This window comes from Camelus dromedarius, chromosome X (assembly GCF_036321535.1).
Source record: "Camelus dromedarius isolate mCamDro1 chromosome X, mCamDro1.pat, whole genome shotgun sequence".
Lineage (NCBI taxonomy): Eukaryota > Metazoa > Chordata > Mammalia > Artiodactyla > Camelidae > Camelus > Camelus dromedarius.
The window spans coordinates 13634723-13654117 of record NC_087472.1 but is presented as its reverse complement, the minus strand read 5'-3'; the positions used below and the strand labels follow the sequence as shown (position 1 = coordinate 13654117).

The 19395-nt window shown below is 40.3% G+C and overlaps 1 protein-coding gene across 4 annotated transcripts in view; it reads right to left on the bottom strand.

Annotated features, from left to right (window-relative positions):
• Positions 1-19395, bottom strand: part of ARHGEF6 (Rac/Cdc42 guanine nucleotide exchange factor 6) — a 95653-nt gene that overhangs the window by 30896 nt on the left and 45362 nt on the right. For all 4 annotated transcript variants that reach the window (XM_031445388.2, XM_064483394.1, XM_064483396.1 and 1 more), the window contains 3 exons: positions 12896-12990; positions 9633-9728; positions 7965-8087 (listed from right to left, as the gene is read on the bottom strand). In XM_031445388.2, the coding sequence (XP_031301248.2) occupies positions 7965-8087; positions 9633-9728; positions 12896-12990 (314 nt within the window). The remainder of the gene's footprint in view (positions 1-7964; positions 8088-9632; positions 9729-12895; positions 12991-19395) is intronic.

Here is a 19395-nt window from a genome sequence, read left to right as displayed (position 1 = left end):
GCCCAAATTAGGGGACTCCGGGAGTTCCCCTTTAAAAATTTGCGGCCCAGCCCTCCCCGAGCGTCCTCGCGGTGCAGGGCCTCATTGCATCCTAAGGCGGGAGTCGCAGGCAGGCACTCCCCTTGCAGATCACGGTTTCTAGCACCCCTCGGTGGGGTCAAGGGTCTAAGCACCCCTGAGCGAGAGGTGCTGGCAAGCGCTGTCTTCACGGGTCGCAGTTTCTTGCACCCTTGGGCAGGGTGTCAGTTCCGTTATACCCCTGAGTGGGAGTTGCAGGTGGGCACTCCCTCAGGGGGCCTAAGGATCTCTGGTCTAGGAAGCGCTGTGGCTATAGCATTCCTGTTTCATCCTAGATTTCTACCTTTTGAAGCTATTTTGTTTCCCCTTCTCTCATAGAAGGTAATCGGCTTAGCTGTCTCAGGACCTAGGTCTGCTCCTTCCCTCTAAAGGATTTAGACCCTGGGACTCTAGTCACATTTTCTCCCACTGGCCCTTGCTCCTTTCATTAACTAGTCCAAAGGAGCCACCTCAGGCTCATGGACAGGACATCCTAACCAAAATGGGGACAACTACAAGTATCTCAAAGGACTCCCCGCTAGGATGCGCATTAATTAACCGGGAAAAGTTTAAACAGGATAGTTTGAGGGAAAAGGAGTTAATTTTCCTTTGTAATACTGCATGGCCCCTATACAAACTAGGGGACCAAGAGGTCTGGCCAAATAATGGGTTATTAAATTACAATACCATCTTTACAGCTAGATCTGTTTTGTAAAAGAGGAGGTAAACGGGGGGGGGGGGGGCATACACCCAAATGTTCCTGACCCTGTCCCAAAACCCAGATCTAGGAAACTCCTGCCGGGTATGCCTGGCTCGCGTGCCCTCAAAGCGTCTCCCCCCACAGGAGCTCTCTGTTTCAGATGACCCCCTTATGGGTCCAGCTCTCCAGTGTCCATAGCCAGGGAGTCCCACTTCCCTCAACTCTGAGGGGAAGTCGTCCTCATCTCCGTCACCAGAGGAAAGTCCTGCCAGCACTACTCGAAGTGGGGCCACCTACCAACCTCCTACCAGCAAACTCTGCCCCTTAAGGGAAGTGCCAGCCGGTGATGGAGGAACAATCAGAGTTCATGTCCCTTTTTCTAGGACCGATTTGGCTACTTGCAAGGAGAAATTTGGACGTTTCTCTGAGGACCCCAGTAGGTTTATGGATGAATTTGCCAAGCTGACAACGGCCTATGAGCTGACCTGGGGGAACCTACAGGTCCTCCTTTCAACCTGCTGCACTTTCGAGGAAAAAAGCCGGATCCTCGGCACAGCTCCACTGTGTGCCGACGAACTGGCTGTCTGCAACCAGGGACATAAAATCTGCCTTACCGAGGCGGGGGGATGCAGTCCCTGACCAAGACCCCCACTGGAACTACCACCAGGGAGGTAGAGGGCTTGAACACAGAAACTATACGGTAACTTGCCTCGTAGAGGGGATGAAAAAGTGTGTTGTTAAGCCCTTCAGCTATGACAAAGTGAGAGAAGTAACAGGGAAAAGATGAAAATCTGACCGTCTTCCAGGGCCACTTAGTGGAGGCCTTTAGAAAAGATACTAATATTAACCCTGAGACCCCTGAGGGGGAAGTCCTGGTAAACACCCATTTTATCACTCAGTCGGCCCCAGACATCAGGAGGAAATTACAGAAGGCAGCTGTGGGACCCCAGACCCCCAGGAATTGGCTCGTGGAGCTGGCATTTGGAGTATTTAACAACAGAGACAGGGTTGAAGAGGCAAAAAGGATTCAGGTACAACAGCGAAAGGCATAATTCTTAACGGCAGCCTTCATCCCTGCACCACCTCGGGGTTACCCTCCACAGAGACCCACGGTGAGGACAGGATCTAGGATGCCTGGATCAGGGCCACTGTCTCACCAAAAAGGAACCCGTGTTAAGTGCAGCCAGGAGGGCCACTAAAAAACATGCCCCATGTATGGGGAAAGTCCACCAGGACCCTGCCCCACATGCAAACAAAAAGGCCACTGGAAGTGGGACTGCCCTCAGTCCCGAAGGGGGCTTGGGGCTCCCAAACCAATGATGGCTGAGACGATTGAAGACTGACGGGGCCCGGGACCCTCCCTGGCTCCCACAGGCCACCTGGTCATTTCTCCAGAGGAGCCTCGGGTAACCCTTGACATGGCAGGTAAAAAAGTTGTCTCCTTATTAGATACAGGAGCCGCCTACTCCGTGCTGACTGATTTCCCTGAACCCCTGTCCTCCCAAGCCTGTGTAATAACGGGGGTCAATTGAAGGCCCCAAACCAAGTGCTTACTAAAAAATTGGCTTTTACACATCAGTTTTTGCTGGTGGCTGAGTGCTCCATCCCCTTGTTGGAAAGGGACCTACTTGCTCAGTAAATTCCAATTCAGAGACCCTTACATGAAAGACACGCACCAAAAAAAAATGTCAACTCTTGGCTTTGGGAGCCTGCCTCAGTCCCAAGCCAGAAGAGGTCTATCTGTCCCCCATATTGTTTCTCAAGTGAACCCTGCTGTCTGGGAAACTGAGGTCCCTGACAGAGCTTCTGTTGTCAGGTTATCATCAGAAATGGGACCACGTGAGGCTGTAGGCAAGCCTCTTCAGATCAAGGGCCGAACCAAGAACCTTAATTAAAAAACTTCTCAAACCCAGGAAGGCTCCTCAAAAGTGTTCATAAATAGATGGCCAAATGGGAGGCCATCAGTTGGACTAAACTGACCATAGCTGATATTCGGAGCCTAATAAAAATATTTTGGAAAAGTCTCCCCTAAGCTAAATGAGGAAAAACAAAACTGTCTTTGTTTTACAAATCTAGTCTTTACAGGACCAGAGGTGTGGCTCCAAAAAGGATACAAAACCCACCGACCCTTCTACCACTCCCCAAACCTCCCCTATGTATTTATCTTAAGAGACAAATATTGAAAAAAGATTTTTTTCCTGGCCTTAAGGAAACAAAGTCTTTCTAAGAGAAACTTGCCTTCCTATGCCTTTGAGATACAAATAGTCTACCTTGTCTTCTCTGGGAACTCTGATCTCACCATCTTTTTAAAATACAAATCTCAAAAAAAAAGGAGGGGGTGAGAATAATTTGAAACTTAATTTGTTAAGGACAACTAAAAATTTTGTCTCCTTTTCATAAATATTTGTACAAAGGCTTAGCCATCTAGATGGACAACTTTGATTTGTTCTATCTGCCAAAAACCCAGTTTAAATCCAACTTCTTGTAGCTAATGGGTTTTACTTAGTTATATCTGATTCATGACTAAAACTTTAAAATGAAAACTCTAAGGTGTCTGGTTTATATGTCACAGATGTATGGTATTGGCAAAATTAAATGGTAAAAGAGCTCTTTAATTGGCTTACAGGAAATTAGGTACTTATATAAATACTCAAACATAGAGAAAACTGGCCAAAACAAATTCCAGTTTCATGTTATCTAAAAAGTGTTCAGTACTGGTATTGGTATTAAAGCTCGCTTAAGCTTGTTGGTTTAATTAATATAAATATGTCTTTAGAGACATCAACGTTAAGTATAATACTTCTGTTGTGCTTGGGCCTACTAGAGGTCAAGTAAGACTTTATTATATCTGTTACAAATTTGTCAACAAAAAAAAGTAACTCAATGTAAAAAAATTTTCAAAAAGTAAACAAATAAGAGATTTGGGGTAAACTTCATAGGAGTTTTATTTTGGAAATATCTATCTAAAACTGCCTCCAAATTTTGGTACTTAAAACTTGAAACTAAGTTAAAAAGTTCACTGACTATCTCTGCTTTTTTTTAAAATATTAAAACATTAATTGCTGGGCAGGTCTAAGGTTACCTACCTTTGCCTTAGGAGAAAAAAACTAAAATGTAAGTTTCCAGTCAAGAAACGGTGATATGACAACCAATTCACAGTTGCTTGCTTCTTGGTTTTTGCCAGAGATTTAAGGTTTTTAAGGGTTAAAATTATAATATATGTAATTAAAGCTCCTAAAATAAGAAATATTTCAGTATACAATGGGAAAGTAAGATGTATGTTTTTAGTAAGAGTTTTGTGAAAAAATACTAAAAAAGTTTCATGCATAATCAGGATTTTAAATATTTAGCAAGTTCTGAAAATTCTTTGTAGCTCCAGCTAACTTTGAGATGCTTTAAAGAAAACCAGAGGCATCTTAGATATTAAGTTAACTAAGATTATTTAATATGTTAAGTTAAATATAATCAGCCATGATTCTAGTAATTACAAACAAGTCTCTTTATCAATTACAGATGTTTAACCATGCCCTTTAAGTCTTTTTGTCATTACAGACTGTTAAACTGTTGTTACAAAGGTGTCTCATCTTTAAGAAAATTCATCAGAAGTCAATGGAAACAGTGGGTTACAGCAGCCCCACATTAGATGCTGGCTGTGCGAGGATTCCAGCCCACACCCTCAGCCCTTGGACACAAACACAAAAGACTGTCCTGCCCCTGGGGCCCCTAGACTAGACATTCAGAAATTTTTTACTCCCTAATAGGCAGGATCAACGCCCCTACTCAGCATGGAAGTAGTTTCAGAAGACGGACCGTCGCCCCTCTGCACCCCCATAAGATTATGGGAGTAAAATCTCTGAGGGGGGAATGAGACAGGAAGGGGGCAAGTCACAGCCATTCAAGGAACAACACAACAGTTACCACCAGAATGGCAAAAGATTCAGCCCCCAGTAGGCCTTGAGGCTCTAGACGGTGGGAGATTTGACTTCTAGCAGAGCTTGAGCTTCATTATACACCCACTGTAATCTATTAGATGGTGAATAACGTGCCCACAGGCGCCATGACAGTCCCAAGGCTAGCCACAAAAGGTTAAAGAGTGGGAAACGGCCAACTTCCTGGGAATCCCAGCCCCTTCCCCAGGCTACTTAGACTGGGCCTTCCACGTATTAGCATATGAAGCCACTGAGCCCATAAAAACTGGCAACACAGAGCCTCATGGCCGCCCCCTCTCTCTCCCTCTGTCTGTGGAGTGTGTACTTACTTTTACTCTAATCTAAGCACCCAACCCCCACACCTCGTGGCCTTTCGCTTGCCTTTTGATGTATCTCTAAATAAATCTACCTTTACTCAAAAAAAAAAAAGATACCATCAAGCAAGTGAAAAGACAATGAAAAAAATGGTATAAAATGGGAGACATTTTTTGCAAATCAAACACCTACTAAGAGTATATAAAAAATATATAAAGAAATGGTTGCCACTCAACAAGGAAAAGATGAATAACCTACCTAAAAATGGGCAAAGGATTTGAGCAGACATATTTCCAAAGAAGATACTAAAATAAAAACAAGCACAGGAAAAGATGTTCAACATCATTAGCCACTAGAGAAATGGAGAATACTGCTACTGGGTTTTGGGTTTCTTTGTGGGTGATGGAAATGTTCTGGAACTAAATAGTGGTGAGGGTTGCACAACCTAATATATTAACAACCACTGAGTTGTACACTTTAAAATGGTGACTTTATGGTATGTGAATCATATCTCAATAATGAGACAAATAACCCAATTTAACAATAGGCAAAGGATCTGATTAGACAGTGCCCCAAATGAAGATACACATTAGCCATCAGGAAAATGTAAATCAGTGTCACAGTGAGGTATCACTTCATACCCTCTAGGATGGCTATAATCGAAAAGACTGGTCTGAAATTCAATAAAACGTATCATCATCAAAAAAAAGACTGATGATAACAAATGTTGGTGAGGATATGGAGAAAATGGAACCCTCACACATTGCTGGTAGGGATATAAATTGCTGCAATCACTTTGGAAAACAGTCTCCCAGTTCCTCTAAAAGTGAAACATAGAGTTAACCATATAACCCAGCAATTTCACTCCTAGGTGTCTACCCAAGAGAGATGAAAGCATGTCCACACAAAGACTTGTACATAAATCTTCACAGTAGCGCCGTTCACAATCCATGTGTCCACTAACTGGTGAATAGAAGCACAATATGCAGTATCCATAGAATGGAATATTTTTCATTATATGGCAATTAAACAACAATTTAAAAAACAATGTACTGATAAGGGCTACAGCATGGATGAATCTTGAAAGTGAAGTGAAAGTTGTCAGGCACAAAAGGACATATGTTGTGTGATTCCACTTAAATGAAATTTTCAAAATAAGCTAATCCATAGTGACAAAAAGTATTTTAGTGGTTGCTTTGGGCTGGCAATGGGGAGTGACTGCTGAGGAGTATGAGTTTGTTTGGGGAATGATGAAAATGTTCTAAAATCAAACGTGGTGATGGTTGCACAGCTGAATACACTACAACTAATTTAACTGTACACTTTAAATGGGTGAATTGTATGGTATGTAAATTATATCTCAATAAAGCTGTTATATAAGAAAGGAAATGGTAACATTTTATTTCTTAAGTTGGGTAGTAGATACATGGGGATTCATTTTGTTATAATTCTTTAACTTTGCATTTAGATTATTTTGTTTGTAGGTGAACTACATGTCTGAATAAAAACATTTTTTTTAGAAGTCTGATAGACCTGGATTCTAATTCTGGCTCAACCACTTAACAGCTATGAGTTCTTGGGCAGATTACTTAACCTTCCAATGTCTTATCTGTAAAGCAGTGATGGTAATAATAGTAACTCCCTCAAAGGCTTTTACATCATGTGCCTGGCACATTGTCAGTGTTATTCTTAGCTAATGTGAGCTCTAAGCAATTCAGCCACTTGCCTAAATAATCCAGAGTCATGGCTTCTCTTTCTTTAAACTGCAACTTCCATATTTGCTATTCCACCAGAGTTCACAACTTTAACCAGGGAAATAAAATTGACCTTCAAGTAGGACCTACTGAACTCTTACCTTTAAAATGCCCTTATGTGACAGCTCTATAAAGCTAACACAGCTCCTAATGAATGAACCAGGGCAAAACCAAATTTTCTGTCACTCCTGAGGTTTGGTGTCAACTAGTGATCTAGCCTGGTGCTGGGAGTTCAAGTCTGGCCAGATTAAGGGAAGAATCATCTTTTCAGTCTTGAGCCGCCTTCAGAATCCATGTCTGTTCTGAATCTCGTCTCGGAGTTCAGTCTTAAGAGCCTCTATGTGTTGTTCTTTCTACTGTCCCACCTGGATTTCTAGCACACAGTTTCAAAGTCAAAACTGTGTCTTCAAGTCTATCCTACAGTATTCTGGCCCAGATGCAGCAGAGCAGGTGTCAAGGATGAGTTGTCAGAGGGCAAGAAAGGGTAGGAGAGACGTGAACTTATCTGGGTCCCTTGCAAGGACTGTTAAAGAAGAGACTATTCTGCTGTTCTCCATGAATCTGAAACAATGTATCATATATAATTATCACCAGAGACCTTTGCTTAAAGTACCTGACACACAGCTCACAGTATTGGTTTCCCTGTTGATAGCTGTATTTTAGCCCTATTACTGCTTGAGACTTCCGCTACCAGAAAAAGGGAGAGTAAAAGAGACGAATCTAGGCAGTTTACCTCTGTCAGCAACTCGGATAAAACATTCACTGGGACAGGAGATGGCTGGATCTAAATAGAATTTTACTTCAAGAAAGCCTTCCCTGACCCTTCCCTCACCCCACGCTAAGTTGATAGCACGTTCAAAGTCTCACAGTATCCTTTTAATTACCCTTTTCTAATACAACATGTTCACAATGCTTAATTTCATGTCTATTTCCCTCAAGAGTCTATGCTCCATGAGGGGAGGGACCTGCTCTTCCTTGTTCACTACTGTACCCCCATCAACTACTACAGGACTTTGCATATAGTAGGTGCTGAGTAAATTATTTGTTGCATTACTGGACAATCAATCCATATAACAATGAATCAATTCCTGGTACAATGAATGGGGATAATCAAGAGCTCAGCTGGACACCTTAGATTTCCAAATAAGGTGGTCCTAGGAAGGGATATCATTGCAAAATAGCTAAACATAGGAAATGTTAACGATTTACCTGTGCTGGGTGAGTACATTTACAGCTGAAGGATGATTTGCACAGTAAGCCAGATACATAGATTTAAAATGAGGCATGAGGTTCAGTAGACAACCACCTACTTTGTGCTGGTTTTCTGGAAATCTGTAAGCAAAACAGGTGAAACACAAAAATATGAAATAGGACACAGGGGACAAAGGAAGATGATTCCAATTAAACCCGGCAACATGCAAACCTTCTGAATTCTTTTGCCAAAGTTAAAAAAAACTTCTATATTATAACCATTCTATCTATGAAATGCAAGTTCTTGTCCATGGCTTTAATCTCTAGCCACCAAACATAGCTCTAATACATAGGGCCAGTTACCTAATTGGAATTAATAGGGTTTTTTTAAGGTACTTATTCAAATGATAATATTCAAATTTAGCTGGGCACACTAAAAATACTCTTGGTTAATTTATATGAAGTTCAAGTACAGATAAAACTAATTAAATCAAAAATGACACATCACAAAGGACTATTGTGTAGTCTTGGTGGCCTGGTGGTTGCTAAGCAAGGTAACCTTCAGATTTTTAAGATTACAAGCTACCCATTTTCATTTTGTAGAAAAATCAGAAAAGCACAAGAAAGAAAAAAAATTACTCAGAATTCCACCATTCAGACATATCTAGTGTAACAATTTTGGCATATTCCTTGGACTTTCATGTTTCTCTATAAAATAGAAAACAAATATTACAAATCTAGCTAGTAATCTGCTCTTCTCACTTAGTAATCATCTTGCCATAGCAATAATCCGGATCCCTCTCACCATTTGGAGTGGCTCTTCAGGTCTCTTTAGTGGGGGCTCTCACCATGTTCTCCCTGGACAACCACCTGGGTCTCATAAAACTCAAGAAACAGGCAATTGCCCCAATTTCCCTAAAGACGATGAAAGGTACCAATTTCTCTGAGATCCACTGCTTGGAAAATTAATCTTGCTCCAGAAATATATTGCCTGATGATCATTACAGTTCATTCTGCACTATGAAGGTGAACAACCTCAACAATCTAGCTAGCCATCAAGGATGTGTTGTGTTCACATAGAGATACACTTTTCCAAAATTTAAAACGAATATATATGTATGTATATGCATGACTGGGAAATTGTGCTGTACATCAGAAATGGACACATTGTAACTGACTATACTTCTGTTTAAATAAATAAAAAATAAATAAATAAATAAATAAAATTTAAAAATAAAAGATACATCTTTCCTTTCCCCACTTTCTATGTGTTTCAACTGCTAATACAGTAGACATGATACCAGGAGTGATTAAAAGAGAAGAATAAGTTCGTGGAACTGAATGAATAATCTGAATAACTTTTCCAAGTAATTGGCAACATACAAAAGAAAAATATCTAATCAATGACAAAGGCATCATCTATGGTCAATTTAGACCTTATTTGTTGATATGATTTTTAAATAGTTAGAAATAATTGACTAAATGTAGAGCCCTGATATGTAACTAGTGGTCTGACACTGTGAATACCACCACTTTGTATATTTCCTCTGTACTGGGACAATCTATCAAAGTTGTAATAAATGCATACATATAAAGTTCCCGTATCTAAAATATCAGTTCAAAGGAAAACAAAACACACAAAGAACAATGTTGCTGCCTATCCTAATGGCAATATGTGATACTTACTTTGAACATTCTTCCAAGGCTTGGCAGAGAGTCTGTTGAAATGTGCATATTTCCTCGAAGTTTCCCAATAAAGATGTAAACTCCACAGTACTCAGACTGAAAATAGTAGATATGTAGTTTCAGTGAAGAGGACTTGAGGATGACTAGTTATCTACCTCTAGTCTAGTTAGTGGAGAGTTTGCTCTACTAACTGGCAAATGGGACAAGGAAAGCAGTTCCTCTATTTATAACTTTTGCTTCGCAATTTACACCAACTCTGTGGTCTTAAGCAACTTTCTAAAGCGTCTTTCCTTGATTTCTGTTTTCTATAATTAGAATAATGATCCTAAAAAATGAATGTTTATAAGGGATATTTAGGTATTTTACAAAGCAGAGTAAATGAATGACAAGGGCTTAATATTAATATCTAAGCATCTACAGAGAAGAGATTGGTGGATGTCAAAGGTGCAGGGAGGGCTGGGTGGAGTAGGTGAAAGGGGTCAAAAGGTTCAAACTTCCAATTATAAATAAGTTAAGTCACGGAGAGGTAACGTCTAGCATGGTGACCAAAGTTAATAATACTGTACTGCATATTTGAAAGTTGCTAAGAGACTAGATCTTAAAAGTTCTCATTATAAGAAAAAAAATTTTGTAACTATGTATGATGATGAATGTTAACTAGACTTATTGTGATCATTTCACAATATATACAAATATCGAATCATGACACTGTACATCTGAAACTAATATAACATAATATGTCAATTATACTTCAAAAAATATATCTAAATATCTAACTGGGTAGAATACATCATAGCTGGGAATAAGTGTAAAAACTTTTGAGTACTCTCCTCTAGAGGAGCTGGGAAACTAACTGAAAGATATTATACATGGCACAGGGAAAAAGAACAAAATCCAGCTTCTCTTATATTAAAATGCTCATAAATCAACTAAAGGAAATCTTGAGAGGGATTAGCAGGGAAGGAAATAGTACTGATTTGTTTGTTTGTTTGTTTGTTTTTGGAATGGAATGGAGTCAAAGGCAAACTGATCAATTTTCTCCAGGGCCTCTGCACTCAGAATTTTCTCATCCCTTCTTCCCCTACCAAATTGTAGGTGATGAAAACAATAACGGCACTTACACTAACACACTAACATAGTGCTTAACACTTAGGTAAACATTTTACAAATAACAACTCATTTTAACCTCACACCACCTTTATGAGGTAGGTACTATTGCTGTCTCCATTTTCCATATAAGAAAACGCAGGCACAGAGAGGTTAAGCAAATCAAAGTCATGATGCCAGTGAATGCTGAAGCCAGAATCTGAACCAAAACATTCTAGCTCCAGAGTCCATGCTCTCAACCACCTTCTGAGAGAAAATTGTGCTGAAGATTTACTTAAAAGGCCCATGTCTGCCACCTGCCCTTCCTCCTTAATATAAGAATACTAGGGGAAGGTTTCCAGGAGAGTAAATTTTGCTGACAAAGAAAAGGAATACCCAAACAGACGTTACCAGTAACCCCTAGAGGAGAGAAACCTCCCACTTCCTCTGCTCTGATGCCCTCCTGAACCACAAGCTGGAAACCCCCTCTCATGGGTGTCAAAAGCGAAACCTCGAGCCAGTTTCCTGAGCTGTTGTTCTCCTAGAGCAGCAAGAACCTGACTGTGGGCTTATCTGGACCCTTCAGGGTCAAACAGTCAACAGTCTGGTTTGCTCAAATCCCTCTGGGGTCTACACGGCAGAACCAATTGAAACTGACTATAACTGCATGTTTAATTTCTCTGGAACAGTGCAGTTCTGACTCAGGTCTCTCACCATCTCTGCCCTGACTCTTCCTTTCCTTTCTTTGCACTGTTTCTTGATTGCTAATCAGTCACTCCTTCATCAAGTCTTCTCATCTCCGCTCCCAGGGTTACCACCTGAATTTCCCTCTCCTCCCCTGCCTGTCACCTCTAGAACACGGAACCACAGTTCACTCGGTGGCAGGAGACGCGGTGGGTTCAGCCCAGCCACTTACTGGCCATGTGATACCAGTAAGAGGGCAGTAAGCCTCTCTGGACTTCAGTTTTCTTATTTATTCAATGGAGACAGTCATTTCTTCCAGGGCACTAGACCCAATGATTCATTGAGGTTCCATTCAGCTCTAAGAACTATGATTCACACAGCACTTCATGTTTTACATAATCATAACAAAAGCCGCTTTGTGGTTGATCGCTTAAACTCTTACAAAACACAGGAATCCAAAGTCTTTTCATACTGAAGTAAGATTCCCATAGTGCCATGAAAATAACCAAGTGGGAACTTTACCAAGACATTATGCCAAAGTAGGCATGATTGAGAAAAAGGGAGAAAATAGCGAAATACATTAAACTTAGTTAAGCCTGAAGCCAACAGTTTGGGCAACAGTCCGGCAAAAGTCAATTCTTCCTGAGGTAAAAGAGGAGGCTTCCATCCTCCACTAAAGGACCAACTGCTAAATCTCCAGAAAAGTTTCATCAATTAAAACAAAAACATAAACAAATGCAGTTAGCCTTTATGGGTTTTTTTCTTTTTTTTTTTTTTTAAATGGAGGTACTAGGGATTGAACCCAGAACTCTGTGCCTGCTAAGCATGCGCTCTACCACTGAGCTATTCCCACCCCCTGTCATTACTTGTTAAATATACCTTGCCTACAAGCACACACACACACACACACACACACACACACACACACACACAAATGAATTTTCTTTGGTGAAAACTAAGTTTTTAATTCAGGCCTTTCAGATTTCTAAAACCAGAATAAAGTTTGAACATTTTCTTTTTAAAGGCATTTTACCATCTCTTTCTCATTCCCATTTGCTTGGGTGAAATACTGGCTTGAATTGCTCTTAAGAATGTTCACAAAATGCCACCGCACTCTGTCCAGTGTCAGAGCATGGGAAAGAGGGAGCACAAGAATTTCCAGTGTACGTGCTTTCTGTATAAAAACGCCAGCAAGTCCTTTTTCGGGAAGGTAAAACCAGATGTATCACTTTTCAAATGGACAAGAGAAAAACTGACAGAAAGAAATGCAGATCTGCTCAACTCTTCCACAGCCGGAAGAGGAAGAAAGCCAAGCTCTCCAAAAGCAACATCTTGCATAATTTCTGTTGCCTTGACCATGTTCTTGGCAACCTGTGATCTGTGGAAATTCTTCTAAAGGGCAAAATCAATTATTCAGTGACATAAGAGTAATGACTCCATCTGCTTCTATTATCTTGCTTTACTTAGCGAGGGGTTTACAATGTAAATCTTACTTGTTATTGGACTGGAGGGGTCTTAAGTAAGTAACAAGAAGAGACTGAAGTTCTTTAGCATAATCTTTTTCAGTGTCCAAGAAGTTCTGCAACACCTATGGAGAAACAAAGGTCAAGGTATTGTAATTGTCAGGAAAGTCCAAGGTAAAAGAGATCTTTAGATCTTGTAACCAAATTATTAGGGGGAAAAAGTCCTATTTACTCAGGTTAGCACTGTAAGTAAGAAGCACAAAATCTGAATGCACTTTGTTTCATTGTAGCAAACTACCTTAAATAATGGCACAACTGGTTATATTGCATAACTCACACGAACACATATATTCAGAGTTACCCGTAATTGGAAAGGCCTTGACGTTTACACAGTACAGTTCAGCATGCTTTCAGGTGCTTTAAATCATTTTACCTCCGGGAAAGGTCTCAGCTAACAGAGGCTCACCATTCCCATTTTATGGATGAGAAAATTGAGACCATCTACCTTAAGACCTAGATTCAATGTCAGGATAATTTCACGATCACTGATGTCAAACATCAAAAAAGTTTTTTTTTAAGTTATGTTTTTGATAAGACCTTTAGGTGACAAAATCTGAGGACGCTGAATTTTCAAGCAGGGTTCATTTACTTTAGCAAGGTTTATTTTAATTAAAGTAAAAGGGGCTAGTATGAACATCTCAAGGAGAAAAGGAAGCTGCAATGTGAGGAATTTAACCAGGGAAATGGCCCTCACCAGGACTGTTCATGATAATCACATGAAAATCCCCTAGGCGAAACAACCAACATACTTACTGGTCCACAATTTCTCTTTCCCCAGCAGCCCCACTTCTGGAGGCAGCTACAACCTTCATTTCGAGCTCCTAGAGACGACCAAGCTCACATTTTCATATCTCCTAATCCATTCAACATAAATTTACTGAGTGCCTCCTCTGTGCCAAAGGCCATGCCACCCTTAGGGAGTTTCTACTCTATCTGCAGAGGGGGATGTTGAACGGGTGCTAACAAGACAGTGGAAGCCTTCTTGGCCAGGAGAAGCCCCTTAGCCTACCAATGTGCCTGACGTATACTCACAAGACAGTGTATGATGACAGCTTTTGACAGGTGGAGTGGACAAAGCAAGTGGAGGTCCCTGTAAGTGTGGGCTTAAGGGGAAACTACTGGACTAGAAGGTCTGCTACTGACGGACAGGTCACTTCAGTTTTAAGGCTTCACTTGCCTCATCTCAGATTGTGACATTTCACCTGCCTCAGGGACCACTGTGAAGAGGTAGCGAGACACTGTACAGGTAGGTGCTGGGTGAGCTGGGAAACAGTCTCATCAATTTAAGGGGTTAAAAAAAAACAGGTTTCTCAATGGCAGCACTACTTCTATTCCAGAGCAGATAACTTTGCTGTGTGGGGCTGTCCTGTGCACTGTAGGATGTTCAGCAGCATCCTGGCCTCTACCCACCAGATATCAGTTGCACACCACCCCCGACCCCAGTATGACAACCAAAAATGCGCCTAGACACTGCCAGATGTCCTCTGAAAGGCAATATCACCCTTGGTTGACAATGACACAGGCCTCAGGATGGCTTAAGTTGTAGCCCCTCCTCCCAGCCACTCATGTCTATTTCAGTTTCTCTGTTCCTCAGGGAGGGTGCTTATTCCCTAAAGGTGTACGCGTAAATCTCCAGGCCTGGAGGTACCGGTGCTCTGTGACATCGATCCAGCGATGGAATAGAAATGTAAAGCCCTACAGAAAGTCAAAGCACAACAAAGGAAATTAGACACTACCATGAGATAGATAAAATAGAAAACGCCCTTAAAAAACTTATGGGATGCAGTTAAGGCAGTGCTTAGAGATTGTAAATAGTTGTGAATGCCTATATCAAAAAAGAAGAAAGAGGACTTCTGGTTTCCAGGCCAGCATTTTAGGCATTTGGAAGTCATTACTTCATCCTAACAAGAAGTAAATAGCTGAACAAACTGGAAAAAAAAAAGTCTCTTACATCTATCAAGGAATTGGGGTCAGAGGGGAAAATGCTACATCCAAAACTGGAGAGATGGATTGACCAACTAAGCATCAAAACTTGCTGGACCAGAAAACCATGAGCAGAAGCCTCCACAGGAATTGGTAGCAGGGTAGGAAAACTTGAGCTGGAATTGATGAATTGCTAGGGGCTCATGCAGACAAGTCTGAAAGTTAAAAACACAAGGGTGCCTAGTCACAGAGGAGCACACCCACACTTTTGTGAGTTTCACCTCCAGTAGCCCTACCAGGTTCTTACAATAAAGATAGGAAGAAAATTCCCCATGTGCTTCAGAAGGGGGAAGGGAAAAGTGGCCATTTGGAAATACACCAGAGCGTTTTGTTCTTCATAACAAGGTCTGTTTTACCACACCTTAACCTACTGGAGTTTTATCAGAGTCTAATATACGTAAGAGAAGGCAAATATTCTACTCCAGCTCCCTCTAGCCGTCCTGTCCTACCTAAGGTAGGAAAAAAACTGAGAAGGACTGGTGAAGTTCACAGGCTAGAGACACAAGCCACCAAAAGACTGAGACCTTATCATAGGAATTGAGGACACTTCCCCTGCCCCCATACTTCACCACCGTATTACTAAAGGCCTATTTACTGCGGTTCCTCTTACCTAGTACATCACATCTGGCCTCCAACAAAACATTACAAGACATGAAAAGGCAAAAAACACAGTTTAAGGAGACAGAGCAAACATCAGAACCAGAATCTGATATGGTAGGAATATTGAATTATCAGACTAGGAGTTTATACAATAATGGTTAATATGCTAAGGGCTACAGTGGAAAAAGTAGACAACATGCAAGAACAGATGGGTAATGTAAGCAGGAAGAAATACTAAGAAGGAATAAAAGTGAATTCTAGAGATCAAAAACACTATAATAGAAATGAAGAATGTCTTTGATAGGCTCGTTAATAGACTGAACCACTGAGGAAAGAATCTCTGAGCTTGAGGATGTGTCAGTAGAAACTTCCAGAACTGAAAAGCAAACAGAAAAAAAGGAAAATGGAACAGAATATCTAAGAGCTGTGGGACAACTTCTAAAGGTGCAACATATGTGTGATGAGAATATCAGGAGAAGAATTAAGAGAGAAAGGGACAGAAGAAATATTTGAAACAACAATGACTGAGAATTTCCCCCAAATTAATGTCATACACCAAGCTACAGATCCAGGAAGCTCCAAGAAAACCCAGCAGGATAAATGCCTCTTTCTAAAAAAAAAATACCACCTAAGTGTATCATATTCAAACTCCAGAAAAAATTTTAAAAAAAGAAAAAATCTTGAAAAAAGCCAGGGAATAAAAACACCTTACCTATCGTGGAGCTAAGATAAGAAGAACAAAGTTAGATCAAATTTCAAAACTTGCTAAAAAGCTTCAGTAACAAGACAGTTTAGCACTGGTATAAGATAGGATTATAGATCAATGGGGCAGAATTGAGAGCCCAGAGATGAACTGATTTTTGACAAAAGTGCCAAGAACTTCTAATAAGGAGAGAACAGTCTTTCCAGCAAATGGTGCCACCAGACAACTACATGCAAAGAAAGAATTTGCATTCTTAATTCACATGATTTACAAAAATTAACTCAAAATGGATTCAAGAGTTAAAATTACCAAACTCTTAGAAGGAAACAGAGGAGGAAACCTTCATGACCTTGGACTTGGCAAAGGACTCCTGGATGACACCAAAAGCACAAGCAACAAGAGAAAAAATAGATAAATTGAAATTCATGAAAATTAAAAACTTTAGTGTGTCAAAGGACCTCATCAAGAAAGTGAATAGACAACCTACAGAATAGGGAAAATATTTACAAATCATAAATCTGATAATGGTCTACTATCCAGAATCTATAATGCACTCTTACAACTCAACAATAAAAATGATCAATTAAAAGTTGGCAAAGGATTTGAACAGACGCTTCTCCAAAGAAGATATACAAATGGCCAATAAGCACATAAAAAGATACTCAACATCATTAACCATTAGGGAAATGCTAATCAAAACCACAGTACTACTGCACACTCATATAGAGTGGCTATAATAAAAAAAAATAGACAATAACAACTGTTGGTGAGGATATGGAGAAACTGGAACCCTCACACATTGCTGGTGGGAATGTCAAGAGCTATAGCTGCTGTGGAAAACAGTTTGGCAGTTCCTCAAACAGTTAAACACAGAGTTACCATGTGACCCAGCAATTCCACTCCTAGATAAATGAAAACATATGTCCATGCAGAAATTTGCACATGAATTTTAACAGCAACATTATAAATAATAACCAAAAAGTGGAACTAATCCAAAGGTCCATCAACTGATGAATGGATAAACAAAACCTGGTACAGAAGGAATGAAGTACTGATACATTCTACAACATGGATGAACCTTGAAAATATTATGCTAGGGAAGAAGCTGGACACAAAAGAATAAATGTTATATGACTCAACTTATATAAAATGTCCAGAATAGGGAAAACCCATAGAGACAGAAAGTAGATCAGCGGCTGTCAAGGGCTGGAGGAGTGACTACTAATGGGTACAGAGATTCTTACTGGGGTGATGAAATGTTACAAAGTGGTGGGGATCATCACAGAACTCCAATCATTTACTAAAAATCTGTGAACTGTACACTTTAAAATGGTGAATTTTGTGGTATGTGAATTATATGTCAATAAAGGTGTTTTTTAAAAAGTCAATGCACAAATTACTCATCTGTTACTAGACACTTTTCTGGTTTTTCTTTGACTCCAAGTCTTTATCCAGTATAGGGTCCCTCCAAACTCAAATTTGTCCATCATTATAGCTGGGCTGTTGTTCACTGCAATGTGTTAAGTAATTACTTATACTCATGCTCAGGGCCATTCATTTTTTTATTCTTAGAAATGGAGAGAATTGCACTAGAATTCAACAGTACCACATTTTATGAAGAGGTAAAACTCCTATGCCTTTGTAGCAATATTTATTTGTTTGTCTATAGTATTTGCATTGGAGGAAAAGGGGGATGGTGGTATGCCTTCCCACCTCTATTCAAGGAGAGAACAAAGTCATCTAACCATCCCCTTTATTCACAGTTTTCAAGAGACCCTGCTGATAAAGAGCAATTTCACATCCTCACTCCCCTTTCAAGCACTTTTGTCTGTAACTGTCACGCTACCCAAATTATAATGTCTGTTCAAAAAGAAAAAGAAAAGAAAAAAGAAAAGAAAAAAAAATAAACCCAGTCATTGCCCAAGCGAATTTTTAAATGAGAAAATACACAGATATTATTTACATCATAAAATGGGATTTTTAAGACAATTAAACATCATTGCTTTAATTCCATGATGGCTTTATTACTTCAATTTCCTTTAAAATGCTATCATCTGGAGTTCCTTTAGGAGAAATCACTAAGACTTTGCAAGAAACGTGCCAAATGTCCTGTTCCAATGGGTTTATTTGCTAGAAGAAGCAGCCTACTTTGTAAAGGTTCCATCTGTGCAGGAACCACTTGCATGGACCAGACAGAGGTAGGTAGGCAGACACTTCCCGCTGCCTTTGAGCTAGTTCTGGAGAGCTGAATGGAAACGTACGTTAAACTCACATTGTTGCAAGTTTTGAGGGTGGCTAAAGGCTGACTTTACACACTAAATTGACAGAGGTGATTAATGAGTCTTTCATTGAATAATACAAAATGTGTCTGAATGATGATGTACTAAATATTGCCCTGGCTGTGGTTTGATGAGTAGACATGCTCATCAGGGTGGGTGCCTGGGGGTTCTTTCCCAAATTCGCTTGGACTTTTATTGCCTTCCTCAATCTCGAAAGACCGACTGGTGAACTTCTGAGACTGGCTCTTTATTTTTCAGGCCACAGGGCATCGACTGTAAAAGGATAAAAAGGGAAGCAGACAGAGAAGGCTGTGTGTTCCCAAACAGAAGGCCTCAGTGATGAGTCAGAAGGCAAGGAGTCTGGCAGGCCAACCAACTTCAGAGCAGTACAATGTGATCGAGATGAAATCCACTCAAACTCACTAAAATAGACTGCGTCCAGACACTGCCTTTGCCTCCCTGCCTCTGCCTCCCTGCCTCTGCCTTCACAAGGACAACTGAGGATCCTTTTGCTCAATTAACCTTTGACTAAATTCAGAGTAAAACAGATGGTGAGAAGCCATAGAAAAAGTGGTACAGGCCTTTTGTACCTCCACCCTGGGCTATTGATTTTCCAGTAAAATATATTTTCTACATTTCCTGGAAAGGCTTTAGAGTGAGCTCATTTTTATAACTCTGTCTTCCAAAGGGAACGAGTCATGTAACTATGAAGAAAGTATCTTATGAGACTAAAATGCATAAATAAAGGCTGAAAATTGAGATATGTCCACCGATAAAGGAAGACTATAATGGCTTCAGGAAACCTTAAATCAAAGCAAAAACATCCTATTATAGGAATTCTGAGATACTTATGACGCCTACAAAAATGAGTTCATGTTGGTCAATTCCTATGAGATGGAAAAAGG